This window comes from Kogia breviceps, chromosome 1 (genome assembly GCF_026419965.1).
Source record: "Kogia breviceps isolate mKogBre1 chromosome 1, mKogBre1 haplotype 1, whole genome shotgun sequence".
Classification (NCBI taxonomy): domain Eukaryota; kingdom Metazoa; phylum Chordata; class Mammalia; order Artiodactyla; family Physeteridae; genus Kogia; species Kogia breviceps.
In genome coordinates this window covers 36,185,166-36,210,048 of record NC_081310.1, presented here as the reverse complement: position 1 = coordinate 36,210,048, position 24,883 = coordinate 36,185,166, and the positions used below count along the sequence as shown (strand labels likewise).

Genomic DNA, 24,883 nt, shown 5'->3' with positions numbered 1-24,883 from the left:
ACCTATTGTACTACAGGGCAACTTCTATTACCCCACAACTTCTATAGGGCTAGTGTGATGTCCCTGCTCCCCCTATAAAGCTGTGAATTGATCATGTATGTAGTAAGTGCCTCTTACTCTGCTGAGTAGCTCTTGTAGGAGAAATCAGAGACATGTGGTCCCTACCTTCAAGGGGACTACATATGCTTATAAAGCCAAGACTAACTCGTATGCAACATTTAAGGACAATGTAAGATGGGCAATGTAAGATGATACGTAATCATATGTTAAGTTTATTGTGCAACAACAAACCAGAAAAATTAAATCCCACTGGATTGTTTTCTGGGGATGGCTTCATGAAGAGGTAAAAGTTAAGTTGGGTCTGAAACAATGGACTAGGTGTTAAGAAACAAAAAGTATCAGGGAGGGCATTTCTGACTGGAAGGAGAACTTCTAGAAAGGTAAAGCAATCCTCTTTGAATTCGTGTAGGAACCTCTTAGACTCCAGACATGTGGAGAGATAGAAACGTTAGTCGTTACCAGGCTTGTACAAATCTGACCATGCCTTCTGTGGCTGTCTGTGGTCCACAGCAGGGGTTTTCAATTTTTTTTCTAGTGTTTTTCCTAATAGAATTTTGAGAAACTATGTATACTCTCACATTTTTCAAGAGATATATTTAAATTTTTTTCACCTTAAGTTTAAAGAGTCATGCAATATAAATATAATTTTAATAGAGAAGAACGTTTTGTATTCTATTACAAGTTAATCACTAAAGGGATGTTGCCTATAAGCTTAAACAATACATAATGACCCATCTCTGGGAACACTGACTCCCAGGTAATGAGCATTAAACTAAAATAACTTTGTTTACCTCACAGGAAACATCCTGACTAGGCCTACCTGTGAATGACTGCAGGAAGGAAAAAATTAACACATCCCCTCCAGAGGCTGACTGGAACGAGGAAAGGTTTGACTTTACTCCCTCCCCTTGTAGTATAAAAGAAGCCTGAATTCTAACTCAGGCAAGATGGTTCTTTGGGACACAAGTCCACCATCTTCTCAGTCTGCTGGCTTTCAAATAAAGTCACTATTTCTTTTTTTTTTTTTTTTGAAGAGAGTTTTTTTTTATATAAATTTATTTATTTTGGGCTGCTTTGTGTCTTAGTTGCTGCACGTGGGCTTTCTCTAGTTGTGGTGAGCGGGGGTTACTCTTCCTTGCCGTGTGCAGGCTTCTCATTGTGGTGGCTTCTCTTGTTGTGGAGCACGGGCTCTAGGCACGTGGGATCAGTAGTTGTGGCTCACAGGCTCCAGAGTGCCAGCTCAGTAGTTGTGGCTTATGGGCTTAGTTGCTCCACGTCATGTGGGATCTTCCCAGAGCAGGGCTCGAACCTGTGTCCCCTGCATTGGCAGGCAGATTCTTAACCACTGAGCCACCAGGGAAGCCCAAAGTCACTATTTCTTGTCCAAACAACTCATCTCTCAATTTATTGGTATGTTATGCGGTGAGCAGTATGAGTTTGGACTCAGTAACATAAACATTGAAAAATATATTACTTTACTCTTTAAATATATCCAATGATTCATAAATGTTAGTAATTCCATAAACATATTTGTATCTATATTTGCATATATATACTTACATGTCTATACACAAAAACCCACACATGTAGATGATCAATCATTTAAACTCATATTTCCCTCTGCTTTTCCCCTAAAAAATTTTTATAGTAGTTTATTTATTTATTTTAATTTTTTTTTTATACAGCAGGTTCTTACTAGTTATCTATTTTATACATGTTAGAGTATATACGTCAATCCCAATCTGCCAATTCATCCCACCACCACCACTCCCCACCCCACTTTCCCCCCTTGGTGTCCTTATATTTGTTCTCTACATCTGTGTCTCTATTTCTGCCTTGCAAACAGGTTCATCTGTACTATTTTTCCAGATTCCACATATATGTGTTAATATACCACATTCGTTTTTCTCTTTCTGACTTACTTCACTCTGCGTAACAGTCTCTAGGTCCATCCATGTCTCTACAAATGACCCATTTTCAATTATTTTTATGGCTGAGTAATATTCCATTGTAAATATGTACCAAATCTTCTTTATCCATTCATCTATCGATGGGCATCTAGGTTACTTCCATGACCTGGCTATTGTAAATGGTGCTGCAATGAACGTTGGGGTGTATGTGTCTTTTTGAATTATGGTTTTCACTGGGTATATGCAAAGCAGTGGGATTATTGGGTCATATGGTAATTCTATTTTTAGTTTTTTAAGGGACCTCCATAGTGTTCTCCATAGTGGCTATATCAATTTACATTCCCACCAACAGTGCTAGAGGGTTCCATTTTCTACACACCCTATCCAGCTTTGTTGTTTGTAGATTTTCTGATGATGCCCATTCTAACCAGTGTGAGATGATACCCCATTGTAGTTTTGATTTGCATTTCTCTAATAATTAGTGATGTTGAGCATCTTTTCATGTGCCTCATGGCCATCTGTATGTACTCTTTGGAGAAATGTCTATTTAGGTCATTTGCTCATTTTTTGATTGGGTTGTTTGTTTTTTTTTTTTTTTATATTGAGCTTCATGAGCTATTTATATATTTTGGAGATTAATCTTTTGTCCATTTATTCATTTGCAAATATTTTTTCCCATTCTGAGGGTTGTCTTTTCATCTTGTTCGTACTTTCCTTTGCTGTGCAAAAGCTTTTAAGTTTCATTAGGTCCAAATTTTTATTTTTGTTTTTATTTCCATTACTCTAGGAGGTGGATCAAAAATGATCTTGCTGGGATTTCTGTCAAAGACTTCCTATGTTTTCCTCTAAGAGTTTAATAGTGTCTGGTCTTACATTTAGGTCTTTAATCCATTTGGAGTTTATTTTTGTGCATAGTGTTAGGGAGTGTTTTAATTTCATTCTTTTACATGTAGTTGTCCAGTTTACCCATCACCACTTATTGAAGAGCCTGTCTTTTCTTCATTGTATATCCTTGCCTCCTTTGTCATAGATTAGTTGACCATAGGTGCGTGGGTTTATCTCTGGGCTTTCTATCCTGTTCCATTGGTCTATATTTCTGTTTTTGTGCCAGTACCATATTGTCTTGATTACTGTAGCTTTGTAGTACAGTCTGAAGTCAGGGACTCTGATTCCTCCAGCTCCATTTTTTTCCCTCAAGATTGCTGTGGTTATTTGGGGTCTTTTTTATCTACATAAAAATTTTAAGATTTTGGGGGTTCTAGTTCTGTAAAAAATGCCATTAGTAATTTGATAGGGATTGCATAGCATCTGCAGATTGCTTTGGGTAGTATAGTCATTTTCACAATACTGATTCCTCCAATCCAAGAACACAGTGTATCTCTCCACCTGTTTGTGTCATCTTTGATTTCTTTCATCAGTGTCTTATAGTTTTCTGAGTACAGGTCTTTTGCCTCCTTAGGTAGGTTTATTCCTAGGTATTTTATTCTTTTTGTTGTAATGGTGAATGGGATTGTTCCTTAATTTGTCTTTCTGATCTTTCATTATTAGTGTATACACACACAAAAGAAACAAAAACAGAGCCAAATAAATCAAAAAGCAAGAGAACAAGCAGAGAAACAAAAGAACCCAAGCACAAAATGGAGCAATTAAGAAGAAAGCTGACAAAAACACAAAACCAAAAAACAAAAGCAAAGCAGAGTGCCAACTGAAGAATGAAGCAAAGAAACAAAACAAACCAACAAAAATGATTTTTTAAAAAAGAAAAGAAAAAGAGAAAGGGGAAAGAAGACAGAACAACAGAAAGGCAAATAGAAATAGGTAAAAAATAAAATAAAATGCAAAATTAAAGAAAAAAAAAGACAAACAAAACCTCCGAGAAATGGTAAAAACAAAATAAAACAAACAAAAACAGAGACAAGGAAACACACACACACGTAAAAAAACAAACACAGAGCCAAATAAAACAGAAAGCAAGATAACAACCAGACAAATATAAGAGCTCAAAAAGGAAATCAAACAATTAGGATTAAAGCTAACAGAAACACATAACCTAAAAATAAAACCAAAGCAGTGTGCCAACTGAAGAATGAAGCAAGGAAACAGGACAAACCAATAAAAATGATTTTAAAAATAATAATAAAATGAAATTAAAAGGGATAAATCACAGGACAACAGAAAAGCAAAGTAGAAATGGAAATATTTTAAATATATATACACATATAGATATTGAAGAAAAAGAAGAAGAAAAACTAAGGGAAAAGAACACAGAACCACAGAAAAGCAAAGTAAAAATAGAAATGTATTAAAAAATTTTTAATATGTTATAAAACACGGAGATACCAAGAGACTAAACTAAAAAAAGAAAAAAAACTAAAACACCACCACCAAATAAACAAAGAAAAACCAAAAAAAACCTAAAACCAATAACAGAACAAATCAAAATATAATAAAATTAATAGTAATAATTATGTTTCCCTGAGGTCTCCACTGTAAGTGTCCTTGCACATGCCATGAGCCACAACCCACCTCCACCTCCTGAAGAGGCTCTCCTGTGCCTCTGGGCTGGTCTCTGGACGTGCTGTGGGCCCTGTGGGGAGCACTCAGACTCTGATCTGGCCCAATTCTTGCGTGTGCTTACCCCAAAAGTCCACAGCTGCGAGAGCTAGACCGTTTTCATTTGTGGGAACACTCATTGTCTACTCAGATATTCCATAGATGCAGGGTCTACCTAGCTGATCACGTGGATTTAACTTGCAGCTTGTATGGCTGATGGAAAGATTTTTCATCTTCTTCCTTAGTCACCCCATCCAGCTTTGGTTTTATCCCCACTTCTGTGTGTGGCCCACCCACAGGAGTCTGGTCCTGAGGCTGCTTTGGAGCCCTTGCGTCTGCCCCTGTGAGGACCAGGTGCAGAGGTGGTATGAATGCTTGGGTCACAGGAGCCCCAGCTGTGCCAAATGCCCCCACTCATTCTTATATCCCTCTCTTCAATTGCAAGGGAATGGGAGAGGTCTCTCAGGACCAAACTGATCCTAGATTCTTGTTTTCTTCCCCACCCCATTCTCTGCCTCAGGGTCCTCTCTCAAGTAATAATTTTCTCTTTTACTCATATATTCAATCTCTCCCTCAGTATTGGCTCTTTATCTGTAGCATATAACCATGGTAATTTAATTCAAAAGCAAAATATACTCTCAACTCCCTCTAGTTATCACTTTATTTCTCTCCACATCACTGCTAACTCAAAGAACCATTGGTGGCTTTTGGTGCTAGATCATCACTCAATAAGCATTCATCTGACCAATATTTATTGAGCATCTAAAATGTACCAATTATTTACTGTTATGGGCTGAATATTTGTTGTCCCCCCCAACATTCAATGTGATGACATAGGAGATGGGGCCTTTGGTAGGTAATTAGGGATATATGAGAATGGGATCACGAGGGTGGGGCCCTCATGATGGGATTAGTGCTCTTATAAGAAGAGAAAGAGAGAGCAGAGCTCTCACTCTCTCTCTCCACTGATAGGAGAACATAGAGAGAATTTGGCTATCTACAAGCCAAGAAAAGAGGCCTCACAATGAAACTTACCTTACTGGCACCTTGATCTTAGACCTCCCAGTCTCTAAGTCTGTGAGAAATAAGTTTCTATTGTTTAAGCCACTCAGTATTTTGTTATTGAAGTCCAAGCAAAGGCAATTACTAATCTCTAAGGATACACAGTGAGTAAGATATAGCCACTGCCTCAGAGAGTCTGTAGTTTAGTAAATTCACATATTTATTCCTCAACCCATTGCAAATTTGTGATTCCTTCTTCTACCACACTCTCACAGAAACAGCCTCATTAAGGTCATTGATGATCTCCCAAATGTTAGAGCCAATGGACACATTTCAGTTTCCTTTTTATTCTGGCATCTGTGGCATTGAGACTTGTGGCATTGTTGACAGCTTCTACTTAATTGTGAGTTTATGCTCTGAGTGCTTCTAGGACCCCATTCTCTTCTATATTTGTTGCTGACTCTCTGGGCCCCATCGTCTCATATCTCCTTCAAAGGTTTCTTTTCCTTGTGCCTCCCCAGCATTCTGTGCTTAGCTCTCATCTCATACTGTTACTGACTAGGGTTCTTGGCCTTCCTTTTTTTTTTTTTAACATCTTTATTGGAGTATAATTGTTTTACAATAGTGTGTTAGTTTTCCCTCTACAACAAACTGAATCAGTTATACATACACACATGCTCCCACATCTCCTCCCTCTTGCATCACCCTCTCTCCCACCCTCCCTATCCCACCCCCTCAGGCGGTCACAAAGCACAGAGGTGATCTCCCTGTGCTATGCAGCAGCTTCCCACCAGCTATCTAATTTACATTTGATAGTGTATATATGTCCCTGCCACTCCCCCACTTCGTCACAGCCCACCCCTCCCCCTCCCCATATCCTCAAGTCCATGCTCGAGTAAGTCTGTGTTTTATTCCCGTCCTACCACTAATCTCTTCATGACATTTTTTCCCCTTAGAGTCCATATATATGTGTTAGCATACGGTATTTGTTTTTCTCCTTCTGACTTACTTCACTCTGTATGACAGACTCCAGGTCCATCCACCTCATTATAAATAACTCAGTTTCATTTCTTTTTATGGCTGAGTAATATTCCATTGTATATATGTGCCACATCTTCTTTATCCATTCATCTGTTGATGGACACTTAGGTTGCTTCCATGTCCTGGCTATTGTAAATAGAGCTGCAATGAACATTTTGGTACATGAGTCTTTCTGAATTATGGTTTTCTCAGGGTATATGCCCAGTAGTGGGATTGCTGGGTCGTATGGTAGTTCTATTTGTAGTTTTTTAAGGAACCTCCATACTGTTCTCCATAGTGGCTGTATCAATTTACATTCCCACCAGCAGTGCAAGAGGGTTCCCTTTTCTCCACACCCTCTCCAGCATTTATTGTTTCTAGAGTTTTTGATGATGTTTGGCCTTCCTTAATCAATAGAAATTGATAAGAAGCCAGACAAGAAATTCAGGCAAGGCTTTATTGGGGTCCCTGCTGCAGCAGGGAGGAGCAAAAACAAGTAACAAGTTCCCTTGCTCGCTCCCTGAGGCAGGGCCAGCTGGTTCTTTATATGGGGTGAGGGTAGGAGCGGGCCCAGGGATGGTCCAAAGGGGTGGCTTAGGTGGTTTGCCCCCCCCTTTGGTGGTGTTGTGTGCAGGGGGTATGCTTTTGCTCTTGACACCCTGCTTTTGCTCCCAGCTCTTCAGAAGTAGCAGTTGGGTTTTTGGTCTTTTTGTATCTCATTGTCCATAATTTGCTCCAACTGCACATGCATGCAGTTAATTTTAGTCCCTTATAGTTTCTTTGTATTTTGTTGCTTAAGGAGATGTGTTTCCAGGTGCAAGCACTGCAGCAAAGGGTCCTGGGTTCCGGGTCCCAGCCTGTCTCAATACTACACAATAGACATGGGCAATCTCATATATTGGCAGTATTTTCCTTCTAACAATAGCATGGTGACTTTGAAATCTCTGCTTCTGATCCAGGTTGTTCTTCTGACCTCTATCAGATCCTCATAGTCAATTGCCTATTGAATACCTCCATGTGGATAGTCCACAGACTTGTCAAATTCAACATGTGTGAAGATGAATTGGTCATCTTTGCCCCCAAGTCTCTACTCCTCCATTCCCTTTCTTAGTGAATGGTCATCACTCCTAGCTACCTAAGCCAGAAACTAAGGGGTAATCTTTGACTATTCTTCATCCATGTCTCCCTCACACCCAATTATCAATTTTTATCTATCAAACCTCAAATATTTTTCCATGTGTCTATTTTGTCCTCTCAATTTTCTTGCCTGCCAGACTCAATTCAAAAGTATCTTAGTTTTCCTTTCTTTATTCTTGCCTTCCTCTAATCCGTTCTCTTTATACTGCCACCAGATTAATTGTTCTCAAATGAAAATTTTCTTATGTCACTACCCAGCCTAAAATCCTTTAAGGGTTCCATTGCCTTCATGATTAAAAATAAGTCCCCTGAGCTGACTATCAGGTTCTGTGTGGCCATCTCTCATCTGCCTGTCCAGTCTCATTTTTTTTTTTTTTTTTTTTTTTTTTTTTTTTTGTGCTAGGCGGACCTCTCACTGTTGTGGCCTCTCCCGTTGTGGAGCACAGGCTCCAGACGCGCAGGCTCAGCGGCCATGGCTCACGGGCCCAGCCGCTCCGCGGCATGTGGGATCCTCCCGGACCAGGGCACGAACCCGCGTCCCCTGCATCGGCAGGCGGATTCTCAACCACTGCGCCGCCAGGGAAGCCCCCAGTCTCATTTTTTTAACATTCCCTCCCTCTTGCCACCTCAAGCTTCAGTCAACTACAGTATTTCTTGTCCCCAGAAATTGACATGTTCTTTTACCTCTTTGCCTTAACCCTGGAACATTCTGTCTCTCCTCCTTGTCTAAACTCTTCCTCACCTCAGAAGGCTGAGATCAGGATCTGTTTGCTCTTATCTACCTCTGAATTTGTTACCCCTCCTGCGTATTCCCATAGCCCTCTCTGGTCACCTCCCTCATGGCATGTTATCACCTATGGAAGCAGTATATTTATGTGCCTGTCACCCTCACCAAATAGTGAATTCCTCAAGAGAAGAGACCCAATCTTATTTATTTTTTTCACCTCTAGCTGGAACAGTACCTACATGCAATAGGGACCAGTGACTATTTTTGGAAAAAATTTACAGAGGGCATAGAAAGAGAAGTGGTGAAAGTACAAAGAGATTTGACTACTGACTGTGCTATAAACTCAACACAAAGCTTGGTGCAAGGAATTGTTTCTACTTCCTTATCCAGAGAGGTTATTTGTAATAGCAATAGAGACATAGCAACTCTCTTGAGAATAAGGACTCACAATAAAGTCTTTGAAAAACCTACAGGTGTCTGAATCACCAAGCACTAGGTGTTGCCATTTATATAGGCAAAGAACATCATTAGAGGTAATTCTGGGGAATTTGTCTTAAGTTGTTCCTCCTTTAGGACAAGTTTGTGCATGTATCAATACTTTTGCTTCATCCATAGCAATTATGAAAAATATCCTCAAATGATTGGATAAAGGGGCAAGACATAAAGTAGAGCTCTTTATTTGGAAAATGTTGAATGAGCTGAGTAAAGGAATAGAGAATGATGAAACAAAGAAGCCAAAACAAGATAAATTTAAAAAAATCATGGAAACGTCACATATACAAACCCAAATAATCTGAAACATTAGTCAGATCTTTTCCTTATACCAGAGGAACTGGGGAAGCATAAACCAATATTTTCTTCAATTAATTTCTCCAGTATGTATGTAATTCCAGAATGATAAATGAGTTCTCTACTTTGATAAGTGGTGAGAAATGATGGGGACTGACGTTATCCAAACAGTGGTACAGATAAAATTGTTGGGCCCTAGATAGTGGGAACTTGGGGCACAGATCATTGACATGTGGTGTATTACTAGTTAATTGAAACTCCAAGGAGTCAAAAATCATGATTCCCAATAACCTATATTATCATAAAAGTATATATGCATATGAATAAGTATGGTTGTTTCAAATATAATTCAAATATAAATAAACAATCTCAAAAACAATCCCACAAAGTCATGTGTGGAACTGGGACTCAACTACTGTTTAATAAGTTACACATTTTAACCTCCTTTAATCTTTACTCTTAGAGAAGGTCATTGACTTGCTCAACACCACACAAGGAGCAAAAGTGGTGGATCTGTGATATGAACCCAGATCTTTTAATTCCAAATCTAAAGTTTTTACTAGAACTCCACAACCTTCTTAAAATCTCTAGGGAAAAATCCTCCCCCCACCAAAATCCTGTTCTGAAAATAGAATAATATTCTATCACTTTAAATAAAATAGTTTCTTTTAAAATAGAATAGCACACACAGATAAAAATAGTACCAGAAATTTAACACTCACTACCATACACACATTTCCTCTACTCTAGAAAAAAGTCAACCATTTTAATTATCTATATTTTCTTCTATTCTCTGTCAATATGAATACATAATTTAATAAGAATATAGTTTCTTAAATAAAGTTTAGATGACATCAGTGATTTAGATATATCAATTCAAATATATTTTTAAATACTATAAGCACATGTTTTAACAGATTTCTTTGGAAAATTTTTCCTTAACTTTTATGATAATGCTAAAAATAAAAGGAACACTTACAGTTTGTTGAAATGCAATAATTTCCCAGGTTAAAATTATATATTAAGTATCAGTGGTATGACAGATACCTTTTCTTATATCAATATATAAAGCATTTGTATTTTTGTAGCAAAATTAGCTTCTTAAGATGTCAGAAATATCCATTTTATTTACGAATATACTTTTGATGTACAGGAATATTCTCCCCCCTTCTTAATAACAGGTTTATCACAATAATAGGAGGAACTTCTGTTACCAAGTCCAAGATTGTTCTGCCAGCCACATGACAGGCCAACAAATTGGGAGACAAGGCTTTGGGGCAAGGAATTAATGGCTTTGTTTGGAAAGCCAGGAGTCTGAGAAGATGGCAGACTAATGTCCTAGAGAACCATCTCATTGCTGGGGTCTGGATGGTGGTTTATTTTATAGAACAAAAAGGGGGGAGGTGAGGAGGTAAAGTAAAAAGACCATAAGTTGTTGCAAATGTTTCCTGATTTCAGCCAGACTCTGGGGAGGTATGTGTTAATTTCTTCCTTCCTGCAGCCATTTGACAGGTGGGCTGCATCAGGATGTTGTGAGCTGAACAAAGGTATTTTGGTTTAACATTCAGGCATGGGGGCAGGGTTCTGGATATGGACCATTATTTATACTTTCAGCTATTGGCAGCATCCCTTTAGTGATTAACTTATAGCAAAAGTAGTAGAATACAAAGGTTAAAGTAAAAGAAACAGTTCTAATATGGAGTCAGATTTGTTATTCCCCGTTATACTTCTAAAGGGCTTTTTATCAGAGAAAGTCAAAGAACTTTCAGACTATAGACCATTATGCCTAAATACTTTTAGTGGGGACAAACTAGGAGTAAAACTAGGAGTAAAAAGTTCTCTAAAATGCTGATTTTAGAGAAAGTGGGCTATCTGGGTTTTACTGAGCTCTATCCTCTGCAGATGAGCCACTGATGAAACCAACCCAAGCAAATTGCTCATCAAAACCCCACTTTATAGTCATTAGCTGTAAAGTGGAAGTCACAGTAGTTTCCAGGAAGAATTTATTTAGGAATTAAGTTTTCATCAAGACCAGCTGTAGACTTTAACATGTAGAACTACTGACATCACATTTGCTTCCTGGTTTGAAAATTTGAGGATTATGCTATAGATAAAAGAGATTCCAGGATTATGGAGAAGTTTTTTCCAATTTATCATGACTCTTTTTAAATATTTATTTATTTATTTATTTGGCTGTGTTGGGTCTTAGTTGCAGCCCACAGGATCTTCTTTGCAGCATGCAGAATCTTCCACTGTGGCATGCAGCCTCTCTCTAGTTGTGGTGCTTGGGCTCTAGAGCACACAAACTCAGTAGTTGCAGTGTGAGGGCTTAGTTGCCTGGTGGCATGAGAGATCTTAGTTCCCCAATCAGGGATCGAACCCATGTCCCCTGCATTGGAAGGTGGATTCTTAACCACTGGACCACCAGGGAAGTCCCTATCATGGCTCTTTCAGGCTGTCCTTTAGCGACTTGAAGATCTAGGCAAAAGAGTTCATTTTCTTCTTCTTTAAGCAAATTAGAAAATGTTAAAAACCGTTAAAGGATCTAAGAGGCTATTTAGTTCAATATATTATGTTAAGGTGAGGAGACTGAGGCCCAGAGAGTTTAAGGGCTGGGCCCAGCTGCAGGTCCTGGATCAGATGCCAGCCTCTCAAGGTCCTATTCCGTTCTCTTTCCATTAAGGTGGGGCCAAGAATGGTGCCTGAATATCTATTATGAAAACAATGAACAAAAATGATTTTTTCATTTGCACCCCTTTATTTTCCTTCTCTTTTCTGCAGCTCCGTTTTGTTGAAGATCTTCAGACAATTCAAATGTTCAAGATTTTAAGATATGAAAAGAAACTGCCCAAAATGTGCTTTTTCATGATATTTACCTTTCTGATCTTTGGATGCCTTATATTGTGATTTGTTTCTTGGTGTTTAATGGTTATGGACACCTGTTCACTCCTACAATAATATCTACTGTTTGATATCTCTTTTCTAAATCAAGCACCTGTATATAATCCAGTTATTTGTATCTTCATGATCAGAAAGGTAAGCTTTGTAATTAACTGATCGTTTTCACCATGTTGTGGGGTTGTTGGAAAATATAATACTTTTATAGAGATTATTCATAGCAGCTTCAATGATAAAAACCTAAATCAAGCATTTTACAGGAAAGTAGAGGGTTCAAGAAGAAATGTAGAATATTCCCAGAGAAAATAATAACAATTCTAAGACCTACCAATGGAGGTTTGCACTTGTTAGGTAAAATTCTATTAAAATCAGTATTTAATACATCAGAAAACATTTTATGTTTAGTAATAATAACTACAATCAAAGTTAATAATTTATTTAAAATTCTTACTACATTATGCAGATTGTATCAATTATCTTTACAAAACTCCATGAAATAGGCACTAATAGTATCTTATTTATGGATTATGAGATAGGTTCAGAGAAGTTAAAGAACTTGTTTGCTTCAGGACGTGTTGGTGCCTGGATTTGAACCTGGTTTGCTGTATATTTTCACCAACTGATTTGTAATCTTGATCCAAAAAAAAAAAACAAAAAAAACCTTAACCTAATTAAAGGAACATTAGTGAGTACACCAAGCTGTAAACTCTACCAGGAAGGGCCTTGTCTGTCTCTGCTTCCCACAATATCCCCAGATTGCAGCACAAAGTGCCTCACCTCATAGGGGCTCATTGAATATTTATGGAATGAATTAATGTTCAAAATCCCTTAAGGAAACACATCTAGCTGTCTGCATGGAAGATTCATGCAACTTGAATCTATGGCTATTATAAGGTATTGAAAGAGACCTATGTGATAAAGTTAATAAGAATTATAATAAATAAGACATTAAACTCCAGGCTTAAGTAGATCTGAGCATTACCACCTAACTCCACGTCAGCTAACAAATAAAAAAGAACAACCCAAATTAAATTTACTTAATTTTCTTGAATGTCAATCCAAACTTTTACTTAATATTCAACTTTATTTTCTCCCTGCCCAATTTCGAAGAGCCCTTTTGCAGATCCTATGTTTCCAACTGCTGAGATGCCAGTGACCAGCTAAAGACCTACCAGCAGTTGGGAGTGAAATGCAAATCCAACCCATTGTGATGTCACAGAAAGATAGGGACAGACCAAAGAAAAAAGTGACTTTTAACTCTTCTTGCATCATTTTTATCATCACTAATGATGAATCACTATCAGTAGACAGTGACAGAACCAGTGGGTCATAGGTCGATGTAATCCAACTTTGTCCTTTATAGGAAAGAATAATGGTAATGAAAATGGGGCTTTAAATCAGATACCACTTTTAGACTACCATTATAAGGACTGTTTTGAAATCCCCATTCTATGTAATGTCAACAGAACGTTTGTGATCCAACAGGAAATCTGAATTGCTCTCTGGCCTCAGGGAGTAACTGAGCAAGACAAATTCTTTTAATTCAGCAGGTGCTTTGTATAGTGAAAAACCACTGTGGCACAAGGTGGTCATCAGGCACCATCAACTTCTAACATATTGGAAGTTTTCCCTTCAAATATATATTTTTAAAAGACTGTATTTTCCAAGGCACATCACATATTTCTCAAACATACTCAGCTCTTAAAATAACTTTGTCTCATACACTTGTGTGAAATAGCTAGAAAATCTTGAATTTTCTGTACTGTTGGGTCCTATTTGGTGTCATGTCAAATGTTTGCTCAATCAAATTTGTCAAAGAAACAATTCTAGGATGAAAAAGAAAATCAATTCCTTAACTTTATGTGAAACAAAAGACTATTGCTCTATGTATAATATGATAAAGAGGAGCTTCAGACCAATGTGCTGCTGAGCAAGCTCTAGAAGATACCATTAAAAAGAAACACAGGAAAGAAAATAGAATGTCAAAGTGGTCAAGGTTTATTGGTAATCATACATTAGCAGAGGATGTACATGGTGAAGCTGATGTTAATGGCAGATAGGTGTCTCCATCTATTTCATTTCAAATATGAACATGGCAGGATTAGCCTCTCCTTCTAGTAATTTCCCAAAATTTTGCCAAGAATTCTCTTGATAGATTTAGAAAAGGAGTTCCAGCAAAAACCAAACAAACCTACCTTTGAAGAGGGATGAAAATAAGTGTAAAACTGTATTCACAAAATGTGAATATTAAATAAAAATATTTAATCTTTATTGCTCTTCAATCAATACACTGGATAAATAGTGGTCAGTGTTAGAGAAGAGACCATTTTTCCATGAGTCATTATTTAGTCTAAACATGGATTATTAGGACTCAAGAATTTCCTTGACAATATAGGAAAGAAAGTGAATCATTTTATTTCCTAATTTTTATTTCTTACATGACTGTTCTACTAGTGTTGCATCTTCATAATTAATCACATTTGAAAGACATCTAAATGATTCAGTTGGTCTATTGAAGAAGGAAGAAGCAAGAAAAAAGTCTCACTAAATGAACATTTAAACATCTAGTTTGTTGCTAGTTTTGCAGCATATAGTTCAAGAATGTTAGTAAATTACTTCTGAAATGGAAAAAAATACGGCTTCATATTTCTATGAAAATTGTCTCCCCTTGTTTCCTTTCCAATCTTTTATGTATATAGATATTTAGTTTATAAATAAAGCTCTTCCTATCCTTCACTTAGTGTGGCTTTAATAGCCTTTAAAAAACATCCTCAGAAGGTAATATTGCCTTTTGAAGACTGGGAAATAAAATCAATTCATTTTGAACTCTTTCAAAAGCCCCCCAATCCCTCATTTACACTTCTAGTTTTAGCAAGAAAATCTGAGCCCTGTGCTTAGGTAAGTTCCATCCAGGTAATGAAAAATGCAGTTAATATATTAGGCAAATTGTGACTTTTAGTTCCAGGTGTTAAGTCAATCCTATTATGACTTCTATTATGTCCTTTAAAGAAAAGGGTGATCAGTGACTTCCTTAAGGTCTCTAGGGCCTTACTTTTTGAGAAGTGAAAGAGATCTTAGTCACTGCACTTTTATATTTAGCATGATCTGACCTAAGCATAGTGCTGTGGGGAAGCTGAGTTTTACTTAAAGTGGTGGGTTATTTTTTCAATAATTTCAATGAGCTCACAGAGAAATTCTACATTGAATTTAACTGTAAGCTGATAAATATCTTCTATTAGTGAATTAAATATGATGATCGAAACATGATTTTAATCATGTTTTGGTTACAGAGAAATCTAATATTTGCTACTTCAGGATCTTTTTATCACTTGCTAATGACATTGGGAATTTGTTCTAGGGACTCCAGGGAGTTTGCAGGGAGACATGCCCTGTATTCTGGAAGTAAGTGACCCAGTCCCATTGTCTTCTCAAGTAGTCCAGAGGTCTCAGTGACTTGGAGCGCATAAGTAGGTAAGTACCACTGACAGCTATCAGTGTTCCAAAGAAAAAGAGTCCTTTGTTTATCACCTGTAAAAAAGAGCAAGAACTTTCACTTTATTTGTGCAGTGATTAAAATCTTGCAAGTAGATTTCATTTTTAAATGACGTTTTATACAATTTCCTCTATGTTCTTTAAACTGAAACAGTGATGTAATTGCATGACCACTAGGTGAAGTCCTGGTCCTGGCAATATCTGGTAAGGTCAAGAATTTTGAGCTTCCTGCCTCCCTCTCTCCCTCCTCTCTCTCTTCCCAGAAACTCCTGAATCTATGTGTTCTGTATAAAGAATTCTTAACAGTTAGCTTTTGTCCAGCCATAAAAAAAATTCACAGTTGAAAAAAAAAAAAGAACTGTTAACTCTGTCTTGAAAGAAGCCACAAATGATTCAGTCATTGCTCAGACCCTGCACAAAGTGTCCCTGAGAAGAGTGATGGGTTCAGTGGGCTCTGTGACTTGGAAGACACACATTCAAAGACTTAAACATGCACCTTCACCACCTACAGTCTATCAACCACACGAGCTGAGGCTCAGTCTAGTCTGGGTTGTGTGCACTCTCGTATCATCCTGGTCTCTTTCACTGAACTTATTGTCCTGCATTCTAGCTGCCTGTCACTGTCTCTTTCCCCTTGGGGCTTTTAGTTCCTTGAGGGCAGGGACCTTATTTTATTCACCTCTGTATGAATAAATCTTGATTCATTCCAATCTAGCCTCTAAATCTTTCTAAAATCCACATCTGAGACTATGAGCTGCCTTTGTCTTCCTGTTTCCCTAAAAATAATATTCAAGATGTTTCAGGTCCTACTTCAGCTCCACCTCTAGCCATTTTCACACATATGTGCTTCTTCCAGGTCCACTGAAATACTTGCCATTCCCATTCTGAATGTGTGAGAGGTTTCTTCAACCTCCACGTCCCCCTCCCTATGCCCATGCACATTCTCCACATTCTCCAGGTGTCCATTTCCCCCACTAGTCTCTGAGCTATGCAAAGGGTAGGGGCTGCTTTATGTTCATCATTATGCCCAGCTCAATGTTTACATACTATTTGTTTAGCGAGTGAAGTTGTAAAGTTTCCACAGTGGAAGATCAGGAATCTGAATCTCCATTTAATGGCATCTGTGAGTCAACTGCCCAAAATTAATGTGGAATAGCATTACACTGGAATTAGACTGTGTTTTATAAGTGACTTGATTCTGTCCAATTTTGTAAATTAAACCCATAGGAGTAGTGCATGAAGCAAAAGTCAATTGATAAATAAAAGCAAAAGGTCACATTGCTAAAATAAAGTAGAAAGTTTAGAAATATCAGCATCAATTTCTTTTTTGAATTTCTTCTCCTCAGGGATTGCCTCTTCTTTGTAATTTTGTTCATTAGGCATTCTGCCACCTGTGTGTCCAGGACATTTTTAAATTTGGAAGGCAAACATCTAGGGTCTGTCACATTATTTCCATATTTGCCTGAGGTAAACATAACCATAACACTGTGAACTTCAACACATCAGATTAAAAATAAGTGTAAACTGTTCCAACCTTTTTTTGCCAATGCCAACGCAGCACTGCCTCATGGTATCTTATTCTGGAAAAGGTGACCTGTAAGAAAGTTTAAAAAGTATTCTTGTGTATTCTTTAATGGCTAAACAGAAGATTAAAATGAGGAAAAGACTTAAATCCAAACCTTACCATGGTGTAAAGAGGGATAAAGGTAGATGGCATAATAGCATGAAGAAATCTCTCTATGTTCTTTTGGAAGAGGAACCACGTTGAGTTGACGTGTGCTCGCATCTGCAACAATGTAAGGAGTCTCAAAGAATACCTTGAACAAAGTACCTTTAATTGTTTACTGCAACTTTATCACTCTTCATTCCCATTCACCACAAAGCCAGACTCTAGGTAGTCAAATAAATTCTTATTTCCAATTCTTCTCAGTCATTTCCAATCCTTTTCAGTCAATGTCAGAGAATAATAACTTGAAAAGGTAGAGCAATTATGCAAAACCTGTTAGAGAACTCTATTTTGCTCAGGGGCCAACTCTATTTCAGTAAGAGTTTGTGTGGATCTGTGAGTAGTCTGTGAGCCCAAAGATTTGACTAATTTATGTTACTTCCTGGTCAGTTTGGAACATTATTTATGGCAAGAAGAGATCTGTTTAAAACTAGGCCTGTCTTGATATACTCCATATTCAGGATAAATATTATGTTGTAGTTGTCTTGTCTTCAAAGACAAGGCAAAATACATCAGTGAGACTTCCAGTGTCTTATAGAACTTCCTTCACCACATATGAAACAATTCTGCTTGAGTTGAAGTCTACTTTATTTCCTCATGTCTTCAGGAGAGATGGAAAACAACTATACTCTTTTTAAAATTTTTATCTTGTAATGTTTTTCATTTGATTATTTAAAAACTGTAACCACAACCATTTACTGTGAGCTTTTCATGTGACTGGCTTAAAATGGAATTTTGTTTTTCTTCTGAGGAGTAATCTACTGACTATGAATTTATTTGATATTACATATTTCTTTCAGTGCAAAAAACCCCAAAGGATATTCGGTGCTAATTTAAGTTTGCAGCTTATAATGTTAAGAATGGAAATGTTATTTAATGTCACAAATTTTCCAACTATGTTAACCCATATCAAAAATATTTTTTCATTAAAATAGCATATTACTACCTCTACTAAATGTCGAAGTCTTGAGCTTATGAATTATCAGATATTGAAATCAGACATTTTGTCATTTTTGTTACCTCCTAAATGTCCCTGAAATGTAGATGGAGATGACGTGTGTGGGTCATTATCACTGTCTTTATAGTCAAAGTTCAACTATGTGTAAGGAACGCTCTGTGTGTTTGTGTGTGTGTGTGTGTGTGTTTTCTCTTGGCACCTATTCTTATGCAGCATGCATGAGATGGGGGTCAAAGAAACATTAAAGCAAAGAATGTTTATTATAATATCAGTGCATGATCTCATTGAATAGAACCAAACATTCTCACTTGCCTCTATGTAATTGTACATGGATAGGTCTGAAATTGCATGGTCATCTGGAATTCTTAATCTTGAGAATTCAGGAAGGCACATACCTAGAAACCAAGTTAAATAATATGTCTTTTTCAAAACAGTCTGTAAACAATGTGCTTGACTCTACACGGTTCAAATGAAATGGTGTATTCTCTATCAATGGTCTCTACTAACCTTTTAAAACTCTGGACAACAAGACTGTATGACCAACAATCTATGAATACTGAGCAATAATACATGGGCATTTCCCATTGCCTATGATTTAATAAAACTCATGATAAAGTTGTTATAATATATACAGGATTAGTGAATCATTATTTTTATTTCACAAATGGAAAGCAGTTCATATAAATGACTCTAAATGACCCCAAATCCTTAGAATTTGCTACTCTCCTTTTTGTTCTTCTTTGCTACCCCATATACATTTGTTTCATTTGTACCTAAGCCAACTTATTAGCTTAAACATACCCCGTTATTCTGTTATCTCCCAGAGGCAGGACTCATGTTATATTCATGTTTGAAAATTAACCTGGTATATGGTAAACATTGAATAAATATTTGATAAATTAATAACTAACTAATATAACTTCACAGGGCCAAACAACTCTAGTTTTGAGGGAGCCATTTCTAAAGTCAGAGAACATGGGTGCAAGCCCCAGCTTCACCATTTCTAGCTACTTGACTTTGGGCAAGTTACTTAACCATCTCTAAGCTTAAATTTCCTCAGTTGTAAAATAGGGACAAGAATAGTACCTATGCCCCATGTTTTTCATGAGATAATGTGATAAAAAACAGCAAGATACCCAACACATATTAAATGTTCAGTGATGTTAGTTATTATTGTGATAATTATTGTTCTATCTTCATTCTCTTGTAGCTAAAACCAGTATTGACAGTATGTTCTGTTATATGAGCCCTCCATCTCTCTCCACCATTGTCATTACATGCTAACCAGTCACACAAGGGCTAAGAAGGGAGGAAACAAACTAGTTCTGGATCCTGAGCATCTGAGTGAGATAACTGGGAAAGAAAGGAAGAAAACCAGAAGGAATTTACCCTGGAATCTATAATCTCTTCAGATTCAGACAGCACAGTGTTCACTGACTCCCTATAACACTATAAAAAAAATTTTACTGTGAACTTACTTCGTTCCAAACTTTTTTTTTTCTTTTTTTTTCTTGATGTATAGTTGATGTACAATATAATATGAGTTACGGGTGTACTACATAGTGATTCACAATTTTTAAAGGTTATACTCCATTTATAGTTATTATAAAATATTGGCTATATTCCCTGTGTTGTACAATATATCCTTGTAGCTTCTTTATTTTATACCTCATAGTTTGTAACTCTTAATCCCCTTCTCCTATCTTGCCCCTCCCCCTACCCTTTTACCCACTGGCAACCACTAGTTTGTAATCTGTGGGTTAGGCTTTTTTTAAAAAAAGCTTTCCACAACTCATTTGATTTAACCTTCACAACTCTCTGAAGTGATATTATCCCCACTTTATTGATGGAAAAAAAAAATCTGAGACTTTAAAAAGATAAAGTGACTTGTTCAAGGTCAAAGGGCTAATAAGTCAGCAAGTCAAGACTGGAATCTGGGTGTAGATTCAAAGCTGGTTCTCTAAGTCTATCCTTTACCTGAAACAGGTTTAAATTCAGAGGTGACCTTTGAGAACATGTAATGCTGAGAAGCAGTAAAAGTTATCCAGTTCTCAGGCTACTATTTGCAATTTCTTTTACAGATGAAAATTATGTACATTTAATTTAACTTACTTTCAGAATTATACATAAAATTTAAAACTTCAATACTTGTAAAATGAATATATTTCTGGAATTAATTTTAATCAAAAGGCAAATGGAAGTATCAGATGTAAACTTTGATAAGGCAAAAAGCAAGAAAATGCTGGAGCTTCTAAAAGTGTTTCTGAGGGCACGCTGTAGGGATTAATGGCATGGGGGTTAACTAGGTGAGAGGGAGGGAAAGGAGTATATCTCTGCCAAACTTTGGTGCTCGGAACTCTTATCTTTTTATTGATCGATGCATAGACCTCCATGTAAAACTTAAAAGAAACTATCTTTTCCTCTCTGGGTGTTCCTTGTCTGATATGGGCAACAACAGTGGCATAGACTGTTAGTAGAAAAATTTATAATCCTGAACAGGAAATATGCATCATGGTTTGTAATCTTCCAGGATCAGAAATAGGTGTACAATTAATCAGCAAGGCTAGTCCATGTCCAATTGAGAAATTTTACTTACTAAGGTCATTATTGAATTTATCCATTAATTCATCAAATACCAAGCAGTCTTCAAATCCCTAAAACAAGAAAAAATAAACTGTAAATAATAAATACTTCTTAGCAATTTTGAATAGACTTTTCATTGGTGAGTATAATTCGCAGGATGTTTACTCTCAACCAGCACATAACAGCCAAATAGTCACACTTAGCATTGAATTCTGCTTAAAAAGACAATTGACTGCATGTTTGATGGTTTTGTCTTTGCCTGATTTATTCATATATATATATATAAAATTTAGAATATGATCAAAATGTTAAATTACTTGTAATTTTGACAATTCCATTGATTCTTCAAGAAGCAAAAACAATTATATTGTTCTACCATGAGCATTAGAATAATATTTAAACTATTCAGGGCTTTAAGATTCACATTTAGAGCAATTTAATGACAGGATAGAACTTTCATATTAACTTACTTCCTATAAGCCAAGATTAAAGCAAATTTCCAATCAACAAATCCACAAAATTAGTAAGGTACTATGCTAAACGCAGTAGGGAGAAGAAAATTAAAAGCTATGTTTCTGGGCTTCCCTGGTGGCGCAGTGGTTGAGAATTTGCCTGCCGATGCTGGGGACACGAGTTCATGCCCTGGTCTGGGAAGATCCCACATGCTGCGGAGCAGCTGGGCCCGTGAGCCATGGCCAATGAGCCTGTGCTCCGCAACGGGAGAGGCCCCAACAATGAGAGGCCTGCGTATCACCAAAGAAAAAAAAAAAGCTATGTTTCCTGCACCCTAGGAATTCAATCTATGGTTTTAAGACAATATAAAAATATGTAAAAGTTAAGAAATAAAATATTTCTATATCAGTTATACATATCATACCTGAAGCATATAAATTTGTCAATTATATAGGCTGTTAATGCTATAGGAATTTAGAAATGAGAGATACCATATAAGGATGAGATAACACTCTTAAATTCTTTATTTAATTAATTCATTTATTCCTGGAGAATTCCTATGAGATAGGTACTATTAAAATCCGAATTTTACAGATAAGGAACTAGAGATAAGTTAGTTGCATGAGAACATATTCTAATAAATCATGAAGCCAGGCTTTGAACCAGGGAGTTCTAATTATCCACTATGCTAAAATTGATGTTTCCTTACTTTTTTAAAAATTTAAGTACAGTTGACTTACAATATTATATTTATTTCAGGTATACAACATAGTGATTTGATATTTTTTTATAGATTATACTCCATATAAAGATATTATAAAATATAAGCTATATACCCTGTGCTGTATATTACATCCTTGCATCTTATTTATTTTATGCCTGATAGTTTGTACCTCTTAATCCCCTTCCTCTATCTTGCCCCTCCCCCTACCCTTCTACCCACTGGTAACCACTAGTTTGTTCTCTATATCCGTGAGTCTGTTTCTGCTTTGTTATATTCATTCATTTGCTTTATTTTTTAGATTCCACATATAAGTGAAGACGTACAGTATTTGTCTTTCTTTGTCTGACTTATTTCACTAACCATAATACCATCCAGGTCCATCCACATTGTTGCAAATGGCAAAATTTCATTCTTTTTTATGGTTGAGTAATATTCTGTTGTATATACATAGCACTTCTTTATCCATCCATTGTTAATGGACAGTTAGGTTGCTTCCATATCTTGGCTATTGTAAATACTGTTGATATGAACATGGGGTGCATATATCTTTTCAAATTAGTATTTTAATTTTCTTTGGATACATACCATGAGTGGAATTTCTGGACCATATGGTAGTTCTATTTTTAATTTTTTGAGGAACCTCCATACTGTTTTCCTTAGTGGCTGCACCAATTTACATTCCCACCAACACTACTAGAATTCCCTTTTCTCCACATCCTTGACAACACTTGTTCTTTGTTGTCTTTTTGACAATAGCCATTCTGACAACTATGAGATGATATCTCACGGTGGTTTTGGTTTGTACTTACTTTGTACTTACTAATAATCAGTCAGTTCAGATTATCTATTTCCTCCTGATTCAGTCTTGGAAGATTGTATGTTTATAGAAATCTATCTGTTTCTCTCAGGTTGTCCAATTTGTTGGCATATTCATAGTATTCTCCTATGATTGTTTGTGTTTCTGTGATAATGGTTATATCTTCTCCTCTTTCATTTATTATTTTGTTTATTTGGATCCTCTCTCTATTTTTCTTAGTGAGCCTAGGTAAAGGTTTATCTGTTTTTTGTTTATCTTTTTAAAAAACCAGCCCTCGGTTTCATTGATCTTTTCTATTTTTTTTTGAGGGGGTTCTCTATTTTATTTATTTCCACTCTGTTCTTTATTATTTCCTTCCTTCTGCTGAATTTGGGCTTTGTTTTTTCTTCTTTTTCTAATTTCTTCAGATAAGATAGGTTGTTTACTTGAGACTTTTCTATTTTCTTGAGGTAGGTCTGAAATGCTATAAACTTCCCTTTTAAAACTGCTTTTGCCATCTTATAAATAACTATTAAGTCCACCTGGTCTAATGTGTCATTTAAGGCCACTGTTTCCTTTTAGATTTTCTGTCTGGATGATCTATCCATTAAGGCAAGTGGAGTGTTAAAGTCCTCTACTATTATTGTATTACTGTCAATTTCTCCCTTTATTGTCTGTCAATATTCACTTTATATATTTAAGTACTCCTATATGCAGTGCATATATGTTTACAATTTTTATATCCTCTTCCTGTATTGACCCCTTTATTATTATATAATGCCCTTCTTTTTCTTTTATTATAGACTTTGTTTTAAAATTTAGTTTGTGTGATATGAGTATTGCTACCCAGCTTTCCTTTTGTTTCTATTTGCATGGAATATCTTTTACCACCCCCTCACTTTCAATTTGTGTGTGTGTCTTTAGCTCTGAAGTGAGTCTTTTGTAGGCAGCAGAGAGATGGATCTCATTTTTTAATCCAATCAGCCACACTATGTCTTTTGACTGGAGCATTTAATCCAATGACATTTAATGTGGTTATTAATAGGTATGTACTTATTGCCATTTTATTATTTGTTTTCTGGTAGTTCTCCTTTGTTCTTTTCTTCTTCTTTTAGTCTCTTCCTTTGTGGTTTGATGATTTTCTTTAATGTTATGTTTGTGTTCCTATCTCTCTAATTTTTGTGTATCTATTGTAGGTTTTTGATTTGTGGTTACCATGGAGTTCATATATGTTGACCTAAACTATACCTACTTGTTTTAAACTGATAGACATTTAAGTTCAAAAACATTCTAAAAGATCTACTTTTTTTACTCCTTCCCCATGGTTTGTGTTTTTTATGTCATATTTTACATTTTCAGGCCTATCCTTTAAATGTTTATTGTAATTATACTTGATTTTACAGTTTTTGTCTTTTAACCTTTGTTCTGGCTTATTTAAGTGGTTGATCCACTGCTTTTACCATATATTTGCCTTTACCAGTGGGATTTTTCCCTTCTTATTTTTCTTATTTATTGTTACAGCCTTTTCTTTTTTACTTAAAGAGGACACTTGAACATTTCTTGTAAGGTCAATTTAGTAACAATGAACTCTTACTTTTTGCTTGTCTGGGAAACTACCTCTCTTTCAATTCTGAACAATAACCTTTCTGGGTAAAGTATTCTTAGTTGTAGGTTTTTTTCCTTTCAGCACTTTAAACATATGATGTCATTCCCTTCTGGCCTGCAAAGTTGCTGCAGAAAAATCATCTAATATGATTGCTTTATGGGCATTCCCTTGTTTGTGACTCTTTGTTTTGTTCTTGCTGCCTTTAAAATTCTTTCTTTAATTTTGCCATTTTCATTGTCTTGGTGTGGGTCTTTTGGGGTTCCTCTTGTTTGGAATTCTCTTTGTTTCCTGTACCTGGATATCTGTTTCCTTCTTCAGGTTAGGGAAGTTTTCAGCCACAATTTCATCAAATACATTTTCTACCTCTTTCTGTCTCAGAGGTTTCATTTTTTTTTTTTTTTTTTGTGATATGCGGGCCTCTCACTGTTGTGGCCTCTCCCATTGCGAAG

At 36.4% G+C, this 24,883-nt stretch overlaps 2 protein-coding genes across 2 annotated transcripts in view; one reads left to right on the top strand and one right to left on the bottom strand.

Annotated features, from left to right (window-relative positions):
• Positions 1 to 5,363: 5,363 nt before the first annotated feature.
• On the top strand, positions 5,364 to 13,459 carry OPN3 (opsin 3). Its single transcript, XM_067024539.1, is given in 5 exon segments — positions 5,364 to 5,375; positions 11,980 to 12,082; positions 12,085 to 12,194; positions 12,196 to 12,232; positions 13,197 to 13,459. Coding segments are annotated over 5 exon segments (525 nt in total).
• A 1,962-nt stretch (positions 13,460 to 15,421) lies between these two features.
• Positions 15,422 to 24,883, bottom strand: part of KMO (kynurenine 3-monooxygenase) — a 48,906-nt gene continuing 39,444 nt past the window's right edge. Inside the window, 6 exon segments of the mRNA XM_059079139.1 lie at positions 15,422 to 15,484; positions 15,487 to 15,624; positions 17,123 to 17,182; positions 17,273 to 17,374; positions 18,585 to 18,667; positions 20,869 to 20,926. Coding sequence (XP_058935122.1) covers positions 15,422 to 15,484; positions 15,487 to 15,624; positions 17,123 to 17,182; positions 17,273 to 17,374; positions 18,585 to 18,667; positions 20,869 to 20,926 — 504 coding nt within the window.